Source organism: Rhyacophila brunnea, unplaced genomic scaffold (genome assembly GCF_057557595.1).
Source record: "Rhyacophila brunnea isolate RB1 unplaced genomic scaffold, BYU_Rbru_1.0 scaffold_1, whole genome shotgun sequence".
Classification (NCBI taxonomy): Eukaryota; Metazoa; Arthropoda; class Insecta; order Trichoptera; family Rhyacophilidae; genus Rhyacophila; species Rhyacophila brunnea.
The window spans coordinates 26,687,632-26,703,565 of record NW_028232751.1 but is presented as its reverse complement, the minus strand read 5'-3'; the positions used below and the strand labels follow the sequence as shown (position 1 = coordinate 26,703,565).

Here is a 15,934-nt window from a genome sequence, read left to right as displayed (position 1 = left end):
ATAGTTAAAAAGTCGCCTGCGGCGCTATTACACTTCATGGGCGTGAACATTTTCAATTACTTATATAATTGTGCAATATATTTTTTGAATATTACGTATCAATACTCGACAGCTCCATTATTAAAGTTGATGTATTAAAAATCGCCAATAATTTGAACTAAAACACAATTTGAAAAACGTTAATGTAGTGTTTCACACTGCATTTAATCTTAGCGGTAGTATAGTCTCCACAAGGTCCAATCTCGATTTACCAGCTTTATAGTTTTACAGCATTTCATGGTTGAAATGTAGTATTGTTTTTTTGAAAACACATTTTAACAATGTGATATAAATGCCATAGTCTGAAAGTCGTTGGAATGCTGTGGCTAAGTCATTAAGCTATCAGATTATCATCGATATACTTAAATGAAAACAAAATCAAGATTATTTAAAACTTCATTCATAAAACGTTTGTAGGTCTTCTGTTTCGTTCTCTTCTGTTCCAATTTATCTGAGATATTTCTATTGATCGACTGGTAGGTAGTCGTTGCAAGAGCGGATTCAGCTAGTTTAAAGTATTATCAGTGTTTATATTAGATATGTCAGTTGTCATATGTTTACATGGTTTTAGGCATTTTCTTGCCTTATTACCAAATATGTGATGGTGCTAGCATACATCCCATAAACTTAGACTACTTGATGATCACATCCGATTTCGACTTTGGTCATTTCTATGTGCTCTCCTATTGTAGTTGTTTCTGTTTGGGCTCCTATCTCTTCTGGCGAATGTTTGGTGTCTGCGTCACTGCAATTCACTGATTTGAATTTTCATCTCATTCATTTGTTTACAAAGCTGGTTTAACATGGTATCTCCTGTAGGGGATATGTATGTCATCCTTTGCATATTGAATGCTATTAATATGTGGTGTCACCTTCTCCCATATTATGTCTGTGAGTTATATAATATCACTAATATTTTTTCTGTATGATAACAGCACCGCAATGTTATTATGTGTTGGCATTTTTCATATCCATAGATTTTTAAACAAATCTTTTCCTACCATTGACGATATACCTGCGAGAATTTCTAGACATCTATAATACATATAGACTTGTCATAATCGACAAAGTAGCAGGCCAACGGACTGTTCAGCTCATGGATCTGCTGGAAAAGACATCGAAGTTTGTGGATTTCGTCAGCACATGCTCGTCCAGGCGGAAAACTGTTGACCACACCATAACATAATGATGTGAAAACTGGGTCACTGACCTCTATATCGGACATGACTTCGTCAATATTCACATTGAAATCTTTTGCACGTTCGTGTTATTCGCGAATATATTGGTGAATTCTGCTTCTACTATTGCGAAGAGTTCTCAGTGAATTTGTGGTACAATTAAAGCTACTCCATTTCTACTTTCGCTTCGACCTAAACAATATTCCATGTTCCTGAGTTCAGTCCCAAAAGTGTCCGGATCCTTTCCAATGCATTTCCCATAAACCTATTGTATTTACGCTGTACCTTCATCACTCTTTCGATGATTGTTTGCCTTCTGTGGGGGTGTACAAGTCCTCTTTCATTCGATTTACTTTTTTTCTTTGGAATTCTAGTAGTCGATTTATCAGTTAGGTGTTTACTTTTAAATTTAGCTTGAATGTCTTGAATGAAAATCTTAAAATAATTTAACGATGCACTACATCCACTGACTACGCACTGCTATAATTATAATATACTAGTCATGAAGGCATTCATAATACGGTGACCAAAATATATATGTCAAATCTGTCAGCTTCGGCAAATATGGCTGGTGGCTTAAAAATTCCTCTGCAATTGGAAATATTTCCAAACCATGTGTGTGTGTAAAAAACTAAATATATCACTTACCTGTAAGATATCTGGCCGCTGAGCGCCTGTTTAATTGTCGGTTCATGTGCCAAAGCAAGTCCTCTTGAAAGTATTATGTTTTCGGAGTCATCGAAGTAGCGGTTCAAATGTGGTGTCACAGGAGATAGGTGTTCGCACTCTTCATCGCGCATTGGTGGTAGACTCGAGAAGTCATCTACACAATAGAAAATTTAAAATATTAGTGAAGTTGGTGCAATATCAATTTTATAACATGCACTGGATTTTTATAAACGAATTATAGCAATAAATTTATGACAAAACTAGCCACATCTAATAATCAACCAAAAATGAACCATTGTGCTACACTGAAATTTAAAACATTAATGTTATTTATTTACTGTTTATGAAAATGTAAAGTTCTTGCTTCCATGTACCATGTAAAAAATATTGTTTAATTGTATTGTTTTGCTTGTAAGTCCTGTAAAACTTTTTTTGTCTGATATGTTTGTATATTTGTTTGTAGAGATTAAAGAAATTTTAAAAATACATTGTCTTTTCTTTCTTGAATTGAATTTCTCTTTTTTGTCTTTCTTTTTTGAATTTGAATTATTCTAATGAAAATAGTAATGTCAACTCAAATACTGAAGATATGAGAATAGTAAGATTCTGGCATATTTGTCTCTTCATATGCCAATATATTAGGACTTTATATCACTAACATGGTAGGTATACACAGAGCAGCTCATTGGGAAGGAACTGGAACTTGGAACGTCAAACACGAAATTCGCGACAAACGCAAATCACATCGGTGCATCTTTATCCTCTTTTGTGAACACAGGTAAGTATGTTATTTTATAGTTAGATTATGTGTGGTTTCTCTTGGTCGTTGAATCCCTACCTCCAAATTAGCAAACGAATGAATGAATCAATAATGGTCTTATATGATGTGGCTATTTCTGAATACCGATATGTCCACAACTCAGTGCTAGTGGTAAACAACATTTTTGTGTTTCAAGCTTCAATGTTAAAAATGGAAAAATATAACAAATAGAGAATTTTTTGGACTTAATAGGTTTTTGGAAATGGGCACATACAATAATTATTGTTGCAACAATGTAAGTTTCATTTAATGAATCTTCCATTTCAACATATCGAAATTTTATTTATTATTAAAAAAAATAGTCTTCTAAACTGACCGAAACCTGGGAATGTGGAGATGCTGGGACTAATGAGTGATGCAGCGCACATTCCTCCTAAGTAAGAAAGCTCTGCTTCCAACTTTGATAAAACACTGCTCTGCATTGATGGAATATTTTCCACTGGAATATTTGCGATATCTTCATAGCCAACCACCAAACACTTGAAGCCATACCTATAAAAAAAATTGTGATTAATAACGCATTCAATGCATTAGTGAAATTCTTGTTTAAATTACATGTAACAAATCATAGTGACCACCTATAACTATTGCAGTGGCTAAGGGTGGAGGTCGACTGTTCCCGAATAAATAATGCACACTAAATTTTGTCAGTCAAACGTATTTGTTTTCATTGAACTAAGACTACAATGTCTAGATATCGTTTGTTAGTTTAAAAATTTAATTAAACCCTGCCTAATCCAAGTCAAAAAATATTTGTTTATTCATAAAATATTTAAAATTATGCCATTAAACCATACTTACATAAATTCAGACATTATATAGATGGAGGAATATTTTTTATCGATTATGGTTTGTATAGGCCAGGATTAATGAATATAAAAAAAAACTAACTGGCACCATCTGTAATAATTATGTATTCTTAATTCAACGAAAACAAATAAGTAGGTATGACTGAAAAATTGCCCCACTATAAATTGGTGAAAAGTACTATAATTTCGTAATAGAAGAAAATTTGGTGAGCCAAGAAAAAATTTGTTCGAAAGAGATAAAAAAAGTTCTTGACTGATTTAAAATGGATTTTCTTTAGCATTTTTGGTCAGAAGAGACATATTTATATAAAAAAATGGTAATAAAAAGGGTGAGACAATTTTACGAAAATATTAATATTGTTATCTAATTGTATAACATGTATTTTATGAAAATAAGTGTGTTAGATTTTTTTATTATATTATTATGACATATCTAGCTCAGGTCAAATTAATTATTAATTTCCATGAGACGGAGCCATAATTCTGGGGATTTTATGAATCGGAAGTTTCAGTCCATTTCGAGCCCTGAATGTAATAGAAACCGGAGTCCCTGGATAAGAAGTCAGTGTCATACATTTTGGACAATGAGGGGCGGGCGTCTGCTGGTAATTGCAAATTAAATCAAAGAGACAACCCGCTGTTGAACATTTTGTGATTGTTCATCAAAATAATGAGAAGCCTATAACATTATTGCAAGCTGTTTTATTGAATAAGATTAGTCATGTAATGGCAAAATAAATTTCAGTATGGGTGATATTTGCCACATATGTACCTGCAATGTGAAATTACTTACATCTAATTTAATCATTTGCTCAAGTAACTTTTTTTCAACTTCACTATTATTAATTTAGACTATGTCTTAATAGATGAAAGGTTTCTACAACGTCATTGGTTATTAGGCATTAGGTACTTGCTTTGAATCAAACACACATTGTAAAAGTACTTTATTTTTATTGAATCCAGAAAAATGGAGGGTCTCTGCGACTACACCATTGGGATATTAATTTAATAATATATTGTTGACAATATGAATTGTGGTGGTTACCTATTTCCTTTGTCGTCTTTTAAATAATCTGAAGCAGTCTCCATTGAAAAAATTACTTCATTACCGGGTACCACGATCGCTTTCTGCGGCCATTCACTTTTCCTATAAATAAATGTAAATATATAATAAATAGTAACTAAACGTGCATTGATTAATCTATCTAAATTTATTAATCTTTCTATGTATGAGTAATCTGAATTTCTAAACCTTTGCTGAAAACAGATTGACAATATTTTAATTAAGGACAAGGGTTTATCATCAAATATAAACATGAGTGGGACATTCATTGCATCAGTTATAAGACTGATGTTTTTTTTCTATTTTGGCGTTTTAATTTGGATGCATCTTTAAAAAAATCGCTTATTATTATTAGTTTTAAATTACCCACAATGTGTCATCAATTAATAATTATTCTCCCCCATAGTACCTAATATAATTTTAAAATACTTATATTATATTATATGGATAGGATTTTGTATTTTATACACGTCATGATAAGGAACTATGATATTATTTTATCTACTTTATAAATTGAGAACTGTCTTATTTGTTTCATTAAAATGATAATTCAGTTGGTATATTCGTTAGTCACGTAGTCATTGTCCAAAAAGAGAGATTTGAGGTAATCTTTTCTCAGTTTAATACGAGATAGTCTCGGGCACAATTTTCAATAGTTTTGATTGTCCAAATGGAAGAGCTGTATATGATCTTAAAATTATTTACAAGTTTGCAAATCATAATTTGACCAAAGACGATAAAATTATGGAAGACTTTTTAAGAATTCAGTAGTCAGGTGGCAGAAGGGCACATCTGCATTTTGTATCTGTTTTCAAGTTTTCTTCTACAAACGTTGTAAAATACATTAATCGTCAATGTGGCAAAAGGACACATCTGTCAGTGCATTACAAACCAAATGCCACAAGTTTTTTGAGCCAGGCATACGCACATTGGGTATGATTCACATCATGCACGGATAGATAAGGCAAAGTCAAAAGACATGGCCATTTTTATACTGAGAGATTGGTACAATTTTGTAAAAACTATATCTTAAAAGATGTCAAATACACATTTTCATAAAAATGGTAAAATTAATATTTTTACTACTAATTGGAATAAGAAAAAATGAGGCATTTGTAACAATTGCAAAAACATTTTGATGGTAAAAGAGCCCATTTGCCTTATAATATCGTCACTGTTCTGGCAGAAGACACTAATTCGAAAAAATGACATATTGAGATAGTTATAAGTACCAAAATGTTCCTTATTTCAAACTTTACCGTCTGGAAACCTTCTTAATAAATAAACAGTCTTTATTTTAAAGTCATCCTTTTTACGATTACTTAATAAACTCACATGATAGACCATTTCAAACATTTTAACAACTTCAAAGTCAAATTTACTCAAAACTAGTATTCTCCAGTTAGTGTGTTCTGTCAGAACAGAGACGATATAATATCGAATATCTCAGTAAAAATGAATATGCATATCTTTTTCTCAAACTAAACGAACAACAGCCAAACAAGTTAAATAATACTAAAATATTGTGTGTATCACTCGAATATTTTGTTCGCTAGAATGAATTGAAATCTTATTATTGCTCTCCTCAACATTCTCAAAATTTACAGATGGGTTCTACCATCTGACTACCGAACTACAGTGATGTTTCAATTTAAATTATATTAAGCTTTTAAGTGGTGTTTTCACTTACGCGATGGCAGTGATTTTATCTCCCGTGATTGTATGCGATCAAGGCAGTTCATTTAAATTTTCAAAACGCTTATAAAAATTGAATCAATGTTATCAAATGGCAATGATTTTTCGTTTGTGTGCGATGATCACACTCAATTGTACATTTTGCGCAATTTACTATATATTTTGGCTGAAATATTGCAATGCGATGATCGCATTTGATAATTGATGGTGTCTGTAATAATCGCATTCGACTAAATTGAATTTGAACATTCAAATGGCAATGTAATGCAACTGCTCATCGAATCGTTTTGATTTTGTGACTATACATTTTTTTATTATACATTTATTTTAATTGAGCAGTCTCAATTTACATGTAGGTACAATAATAAAATTTGATTAAAAATAATGTGTAGGTACGTGATTTTTTAAAAAAACTTTTGTCTTCAATTGAATTATAATAAATGAGGTGGGTACATATTTTTTGGCAAGTTCAATATTCGAAAGTCCAATGTTAAAGATTTTTTTAAATCTATATATTATTTGTGCCCGAAGTTTTTTATGCCCGGAATTTTCCCAAGTTTCCTGTGTACGGAATTTTCATGACCAGAATAATCACCGAACTGTTTATTATGACTAAACTGGTTAGTTAGTTATTTTATTATGTTTTTATTCAATATGTTATTGATCTCTTCTTTAACTACGGTAATAAGTAATGGTTTTGTAATAATAATGTTTTCTGATACTAAAATAAACAATTTAAAATTATTAATATTGTCTTATTTGTCAAGGCGTAACACGTAAAAGAACCTAAGTCACAAATGCACAGAGCAATTTAAATGTTCAATATTATTATTTAAAACTTATAAGGGAAGTCATATCAAGACAATATCAAAATTTATATCATACTTAGTAATGTAAGAAAAATAAAAAGGAAATAACAATTAACTTCTAAAGAACATTATTTTGAAAACTGACTTATTTCAATAAATTCAAAAAATAAATTTCCTGTCAGTTTGGTTGTAGCTAAGATAATCACAATAATTATTATTGTGATTATCTTAGCTACAACCAAACTGACAGGTAATTTTACCCTGCAACCACAGATTTGTAACCAGTAAGTTGGACAAATAATGAATATGTAATTTCTCCCCTGTCTTGAAGCTATTGTGTCAGTCAAGCAGGGGAATGCATAATTGTATAATTATTTTTAAGGGTTCTGTCACAAAAAGACTAAATGACTTGAATATTAAAGCTTTTTACTTACACATTTGTCATCTTATGAGTTATTGGGACATAAGTATTCTGTTTGTAAACATATGAATTGGTTTCAGCGTTTTCGTTTTCAGTCGGTTTTTTCTTTTTGTAAAACGTCATCCAGTCCCATTCTGTCAATTTAGGATTGTTGGTACATATAGGCATGTCGTTCATGATGGAAGGTTGATTCCCGTCAGACTTATCTGCCACAGCGCTGGGCATTCGTTGGATGTATATTGTCAGAGAATCTTCCGGCTGGGCGGTACCACTCTGCGGATCCATTTCCAGTACCATCCATGCAACCGATCTCGGAAATGATACTCTGAAAATAGTTATGAATCTCGACTCACATATACATAATAATACATAATTTGAAAAAAAAATATGAAAGGTTCAAGCAATAACCACCACTTGGTTAAAATAAAAGATTGCCCACCAAATAGGCTTGTGTAACCTTGGCCTTGGGTACTGCAAATGTGTCTATAAAAGGGTCATAAATCTGTAATTCATATCAACTAGCTGAGCCAGCTGGCGGTCGCCAGTCTGTCTCGCTAGGTCCTGCAGACGGCTTGGCGATATTGGATATTAATATAATTGTGAAGTATGCATAGGCGGCGCCATAGTTTTCCCTTCGTGATGGATTTTCATTCACCTTGACATTTCGCTGATTTGTCAGTTTTTCGATTTGCAAGTCGTCACCGCCAATATAAATTTGGGGTCATATGCGTAGTCTATTCTGGAGTGTGGCCTTCACAATATCGTCTGACACCACCTCAGGCTAATAGGCCTAGCAGAACAGCTGGCAATCGCCGATTCCTACCAATGACATTTTAATAGAATATAATAAGTTTATATATTTCACTTTTTCATTCATACTTATTTGTTTTCGTTGAACTAAGAATACATATTAGTCATATTACACATGTTGTTGGTTAGTTTTTTATAATTCATTAAACCCTGCCTAAGCCAAACAATAGTAGTTAAAAATATTCTTCTATCTATTTGCACAAACACTGCTGAACTTTTAAATACCTTTTAATTACCACATTTAAATAACACGTTAATTATATCTAATGGCCAAGTATTCTAAACGCGCCAGTCGCGGTGTTAGCACTAACGCAACGTCTTACGTGGGCGAAGTCAGCGCGGAGCGGAGCGGCGTTCGCAACTCAAACGTATAACAAAAAAAAAATACTGTCTACGAACATTTTCACACACGGTTATACGTTTGAGTTGCGCACGCCGACTTACGCCCACGTAAAACACCCCGTAAATGAGTTACGCCCACGGTGGTCGCGCGGCTTAAGCGTTGGGCTATAACGCCGTGGGTCCCAGGTTCCCTTGGTCTGGTAAGTACACATATTGTTTTTCAATTTCTGTGTGAGTCAGGGTATGGACCTAATAGGTTGAGCAAGTGGCTGACATCCATTTCTCGTAAAAACAAAAATCTGGTAATACAAACCTCTACTCTGTGGAGGCCCATATGATCCTATTAGGATCGGACATGGTCGGAAAAATGAGTTAAAATCCTTACAGTGCTGACGGCAAAAATGTTGTGTCCATATTAGATGGCCATTAGTTATAATTAGCATGTTATTTAAATGTGGTAATTAATAATAGTAATTAAATACTCCGGCGGTGAATGAGTTTTAATAATCCAAAATGATGTTTTTAAATATTTTGTAGACAGATGCGTATTATGGCTTGGTTTCCCAGGGTTTAATTGAATTTTAAAAACTAACCAACACCATCTGTAAATTGTAGTCTTATTTCAATGTAAACAAATACGTATAACTGACAAAGCTTAACTGTACTATCTATGGTGGATTCACCCTACCTCCACCCATCGCCGCAGCAGGACAGTCTAATTTTTCAAACATTTAGATTATTGCGTTACAATACGTTTTATTTATCCAATGAGGGAAGATCCCATTAGATTGAAAAAATGTAAAATCTATTTCTCATAATGTCTTTTAAGATACATACTCGTAATTACCACCCTGAAGGGGTATGTCCGTATGCTTTGCTTCGGAGCAAAAATGGTATTTTATTTTAAAATTAGTAGATTGTTAATAATACTACTGAATAAATTCCAACATGCTTAATTTATTATTTAACAAATTATCTGGTTGAGGAAATAAAAATGATATTATTTTTATCACATACAAAAATGGAAAAGTAGTAGCTACTTACTTATAGTACCTACCTAACTATGGTGTAAAATAGTAATAATTGACTATTAGAATATTATTTGCCAATAAGCGATAAGATATAAGCGATGTTACAGGTGATAAAGAATAAATGAAACGTAATGTCATTTTTTACAATATTAATAAGAAGAAACATTATTGCAATTTAATTATTATTAATTACATAACGAATTAATTATTATTTGTAATAAACGTCACATTAATTTCATTTACCTACCTACCTAAATTTAATAATAATACTATTACATACTATATCAGGATAATCAAGGTATCTGAAATTATTATTCATTGATAGTAGTATTAAAATTCTCCATTATTATTATTGGCAATGAATACACATATAATATTGCAATAAATGTCTATGCTATTTGAAATGTCACATTACTGTTCGATGTTTTCTTGGATTTTCACAAATTCTAAATTTGAAAATATTCTGACACGTCAACTAAATAAGCGAAAGAAAACAAATGACAATCATTAGTCTATTAGTTTGACAGATAAAAAACAGTGAAGTGGTTTTAGATTATATTTTCGTAGTAATTAGTGAGGAAATATGCATTTATTGCGTAATAGTACGCCAACGTGCCGCTTACAGATTTGAATAGTTTTGTGGAATATTAATTTAGATTTGTGAAATATCGATTATATAGAAAGTATTAAATGACATTATTAATCAATTTGAGGTACACGGACAGCAAGATGCGATAATGTATGGTAACGGATATAAAACGCTATTTAAAAACGATATTATCTGTGATTGTGTCGAGTTTTATCAGATTGTGCCGGATTCAAATGGAAGTAGATTCGGGACTCCAAAAATTGAAGTGAATTCCTTTAATAATCAACAAAATGGTGTTTAAATAAAAAAATTGGTGCGTTTTCCAAAATCTCTTAGGAATCAAACTAGGCACAACTTCTCTCTCATATTGTTTTTAGCCGTTATTGATTTTTATTATAGCTGGGTGCTGAAAATCTATATTGACAAATTTGGTTTTCAATGTAATTTTTAAGACAGCTCAATTACACAGTCCTACTTTGCCGATCGATGTAAAGCTAGACAGAGATTGGGGCTTGAATTTATGTAAACTTCTCCGTATTATCTTATTGAAAGTATTTTTTATTCTAGTTACTGACCTGAGATACAAAGAAGTATCTTAAAACCAATTATTTGTATAGCGAGAGTAAACAATATAGATCACAAATTACCATTTATACTACATATTCTAATACTACATTTAATGGATAGTTGAGATACTTTGATGCAAATGCTGCGTTGTGAATTATACAATGGATTTGTTATTGCCTGATGTAATTGGCTACTGAGGGATACAAATCTATTATTGTAATAATTGTAATTAAAAATGCTTAGAATTATTACAATTTTTGAATGTCTTAGGGCACATTTTGCTAACCTCTGCCGTAAAAGAAATATTATTTCAAAATGAATTCTCCAAGCCTTCAAGCAATATATGTATTTAACTCAGTTTTCGATATCATACAGGCGAAGGCGTGGGCTGGATGCAAATCTTTGAGTGAATATTTTGCTACTCTACTGCGACATTCTAATAAGAATTATAGTAATAACCACATTTCTTGATTTTCTCACTTCCACCAAGCCGCAGATTTTGGTGGTGTTTATGTGTTACATTATTTTATTTACTCACCGGTAGTTCTTGACTGATGCAGATTTATAAGGGTGCTGACTTTCCACCGATACATAGTGCGAGCTTGTTGTCATTAGAAGATGTGATAAATCTGAATAGTTCTCCTTCTCAAAGAGGTTTAAGGCGGCTACATCAGGTAGTATGTGATGGATAAGATTCAGAATCTCCACACAGCTCTGAAATGGAACAATAATTTTCAAGATCTATCATCGATTATTGATTTCATTTTATGTTGTATAAAAAAATGGTGACTACAGTTGTTTCTTGTTTGGCACTTGATTTTTGTAATCTTTAAAATAATCGTTATGAATGTACGGCAACTAATTATGCACAGAAATCTCGGCATAACTGAATCTTCACTTCCACCAAGATTCTCTGCATACTACAAAGTTACACATTGATTAGATAATCTTTGTGACATTTGGAAAAGACAAATTAGCCAAAGTAGGTAAGTAATGGGTATAAGGCTTTCATTCTTCAATTTTCATTATAAAACATATAGATTCACTCTACACAGTGACGTCACGTGGGGGTAGGCAGATTGAGCGTCGCTTGGGGGCGGCAGTTACTCGAAGGGCGGCAAATCGAGATTTGGTATACTTATAGAAATAGCTAAAAATATTTTGTTTACATGTTGTACCTACCTGTCAGAAATATCAACCAAATACATCAAACTCTGATGATTTGTGTAAGTTTCTAACTTAATTATATTTATTCACTTTTTATATCTAAATTTAATTTTGTATGCTTTATTGGTGTATATTTTGTTAGTAATGTATCAATACAACACATTTCTTAAATACTGGAGTCATAAAAGGGTGATAAAAATACTGTATAAAAATGGGGCGGCTTTTTGGCGCTGCCTAGGGGCGGCATTTTGCCTAGGGACGTCACTGACTCTACATGCACAGAAAGATGAAGAAAAAGGCCTACCAGAAATTAGGACCGGTTTGATTCAACTGAAACCCACTGTTGAGCACTACCACTTTAATCGCTACACCATAACCAATATTCAATGAATAAACATTTTAATGAAAAGATTACCTCTGGGTCAGTGAGCTTGGCCAGGTGAGCCAGAGTGAGTGGAATCAAAGATCTCAGGCAAGGAGAGTTTTCCAAAGCAGTACTCTTCTTCAAGTGTTCGGGGGAGAACTCATTTCGTATTTCTTGGAGCAGCTGTGCGCATTTTTTGATAATGCATTGGGCCACGTGGATTATTTGTGCACGTGGAACCTTCTTCACAGCTTCGCAGGTCTCATTGGAAGGGGGCACTTGAGAATCTCTGGTGTTGGAAGATATATCAATACATTATTATTCACTTTAATGGTGTTAATTGACAATTTTTGGCGGAAGGACATTGTATTTATTCAAAGAAAACCAATTTGATTATCATTATTATCATCAGCCTGGATCAATCCATTGGTGGATGAATGCTTCTCCAAGTTAATGTTATTAACCCTGAACATAATCGGAAAAAAAATTCCCATCGAATCTATTATGGACCAATTATGGTCGGCAACAATTGTTGGTAAAAATGTAATGCTGAGCTCTACAGCAGGCATGTCCAATGCGTCTATCATAAAATGAATTTTTATCAATTGCATCATAGGCTCCTAGAAATTGAATCATGAATATGTAAAAAGCAGTTGTAATAATATAATATGGTTTCATTAAGATTTTGACGGGAAAGCATTAACCTTTCCTATTGTTTTTCCTTAACCTTCCCTTTACAATGTTAATAAATTCCATCCGTTCTGGTGATGTCACCTTAGGTTACTGTACGAGGTTGATAATACTACAGTAGGTAAAAGAGAAATGCCTATTTTGACAACATAAATATGTCTAATAAGGGTTTCAACATCGTTATCGAAATTCAACTACATTACACCCATTTTCGTAATTATAAAGAATAATCGATTATAAAAAACAACAGACTTCAAAAGTGCTAACAAAACATGATTTTTCTTCCAAAAGAGGATTACCGAAAGCAAGCGCGTCGACATCGAACATTAACATTACTCCACGACGGGTGTGTCTGAATATATCATCCGAAGACAAACAAACAGAATTTTGTTTATGTTTTTATATAACGGACTTTTGGCTTTAATGGTCACCCCCTCACCCGCATTAGTCCGTTATATCGAGGTTCTACTGTACGCACAAAATATTTTACAGGTTTCAAATGATAGAAGTGTGAAATTCGTACCATGAATTGGATAACCCGTTAAGTATATAATTTTTATTGAGAGTTTATTCCTTTAATTCCTATTTAGGGTGCCCTCGAAATAGGTCAATGTCAAAACTATCTACAACGATTGTAACCTACTTGGAGAATGCATTGGCTAGGTCACATACATTATGCGAAGCGGCAAAGAGAGTATTGTAGTAGAAGAGGCTGACGAGATAGAGATACCGATGATCACTGTAAGTTTACAGTACCGATTTTGAAAGTGCCCACTTCATACGAAATATGAAAAAAATTAAACTTATCCACGGTAAACGTCGCAATGTGAAAACAGCACACAAGCTAACACTGTACAGTAGAGTGATTGAAAGAAGCCAGGAGCCACCCTCTGATGATAATCATAGTCCATATATGCTTAAAAACTAATATGCATAATTATAGTCTGTGTAAATTAAACTCACAGAAGCATTTGTGGTGTGATAACATCAATTTATTATGCGTTGTATTGGTTCATAATACATAACTCATGGTGTAACAAATAAAATGTGGATTATTATTATTATAGTTATGGAAATTAATATTCAGTCGTTTTATTAGATAAAATTATATAAACAATTCGCACCTAATATACAGCAATGATGGTATTTGTCCACGTATTGGGGTTGTACCATTCATACTTAGAGTGCAGCGTGAGAATGTAAACGTCGTTCCGTCAGGACCTCGCACAGATGGAACTCCTTGATCACCGCTTCTTGTCGGGCCTCCAAAATTCCATAGCCTTATTGCATATCTCACATGCTCCTAAAAAAGTGAATACAAACTACTATTACATTATATTTTAATCTAGCGTTAGCCCGTTACTTCGTTTGCGTGAAATAGATAAATAGAATAAAGAAATCGACTGATGCGAGTTAATATTTTTCAAATCAACGAGATCGTGGGTCCCAGGTTCGAATCCTGGGTCTGACAAATACACATACTGTTTTTCAATTTGTGTTTGAGTCAGAGTATGGACCTAATAGGTTGAGTAAGTGGCTGACATCCATTTCTTGTAAAAACAAAATATGTTACTACAAACCTCCACTCTGTGAAGGCCCATATGATCTTATTAGGATCGGCATGGTCGAGAAATAAAAAAAAATGTACTACAAAAAAAATGCATTTTATTAAATTAAACAACAATACTGAAATAGTTAGTTCACAAAAAAAGAAACAGAGTATTATTAGTTATTATAGTATTAGTATTATAGTAGATTTAATTACCTTTATAGGGACATGTCTGACAAATTTAATTTCGACTAAGTCATTCATATCGGCATTGAAAATTCCACGAGTATATTCCAAGCTTTTCCAATTCTGCGGTGCCGGCTGATGCAGTTGGTTGTTTGCTGGTCCAGATTGCTGTAAGAGCGTCATGAAGCCGTATTAAAGTTATTCATAATCCCTTAGTTTGCACAGGCTTGAGAGTGACTATTGTTTGGGCTCTGTATCAGTTGAAGTAAGTACACCCTTATGGTGGAGAGTGTTCAAAAAAGTTTTCGAAACTTCTTAACTTGAGGCTGTATAGATGAGCTATTTCCAACCGACTTTTAGGTATGCTTACTGTAAAAGCCAGAAGATATCTATATTTGGATATATAATTATATGTGGTGTAAGTGAAAACTTTGCCATTCTAGGTAGACTGCGGCTTCTATATCGAGACATACACGTTACTGCGGTTGTTTCTGGAACTAAAACTGTTGCAATATGGCCAGCATGCAAAATGTGTGTGACATAATACTGTCATCAATATATAAAAGGCGCACAGTAGTAGGTATTGACTTGTTCCTTGATTCTTAGAATTCGGGAGTATCAGTTGTTTGTTCTTTCAAGGTGCAGAACTAACCTTGCTATTGGGATTCTAATTGAGAAGATACCTAATAACTGTGTTCAACCAAATTGTTTTGGATATTGATGTATTCTACCTGCGCCACATCACAGAATTCACAGAATCATACTTGAAGTGGAGCGCATTTGGGCACCTGAATAGTATCTTCAAAAGTGACCCCCCTGTGTCTTAAAGGTAAAATGTTTAACCAATGTGTTCTACCGGTGCTCATGTATGCATGTAAAACATGGACCCTTAATGTAATATAAATCTAAAAATTATGAGTAGCACAATGTGGCATGGCAAGAAACCAATGGATAAGGTGACAGACTGAAGTATGCCATGTGATAAAGGTCACCAAGTAGATGAAATGACAATGGGCTAGAATGTCGCTCGGCGGCTGGACAAATGCCATCATACACTGGTATCCGAAGAGCACTAAAATCCACTGAATCGATGAACTCGGTTCAGAAGTTCTGTAGATGTAAATGGCAGCGAAGGG

General features: G+C 33.3%; 1 protein-coding gene across 1 annotated transcript in view; it reads right to left on the bottom strand.

The window, feature by feature from the left end:
• hiw (MYC binding protein highwire) overlaps nucleotides 1–15,934 on the bottom strand; it is a 180,474-nt gene that overhangs the window by 133,353 nt on the left and 31,187 nt on the right. Inside the window, exons 22-29 of the mRNA XM_085961171.1 lie at nucleotides 14,829–14,966; nucleotides 14,188–14,366; nucleotides 12,425–12,662; nucleotides 11,381–11,556; nucleotides 7,517–7,828; nucleotides 4,561–4,662; nucleotides 3,023–3,198; nucleotides 1,866–2,040 (exon numbers count right to left, since the gene is read on the bottom strand). Of these exons, the coding sequence (XP_085817297.1) occupies nucleotides 1,866–2,040; nucleotides 3,023–3,198; nucleotides 4,561–4,662; nucleotides 7,517–7,828; nucleotides 11,381–11,556; nucleotides 12,425–12,662; nucleotides 14,188–14,366; nucleotides 14,829–14,966 (1,496 nt within the window). The remainder of the gene's footprint in view (nucleotides 1–1,865; nucleotides 2,041–3,022; nucleotides 3,199–4,560; nucleotides 4,663–7,516; nucleotides 7,829–11,380; nucleotides 11,557–12,424; nucleotides 12,663–14,187; nucleotides 14,367–14,828; nucleotides 14,967–15,934) is intronic.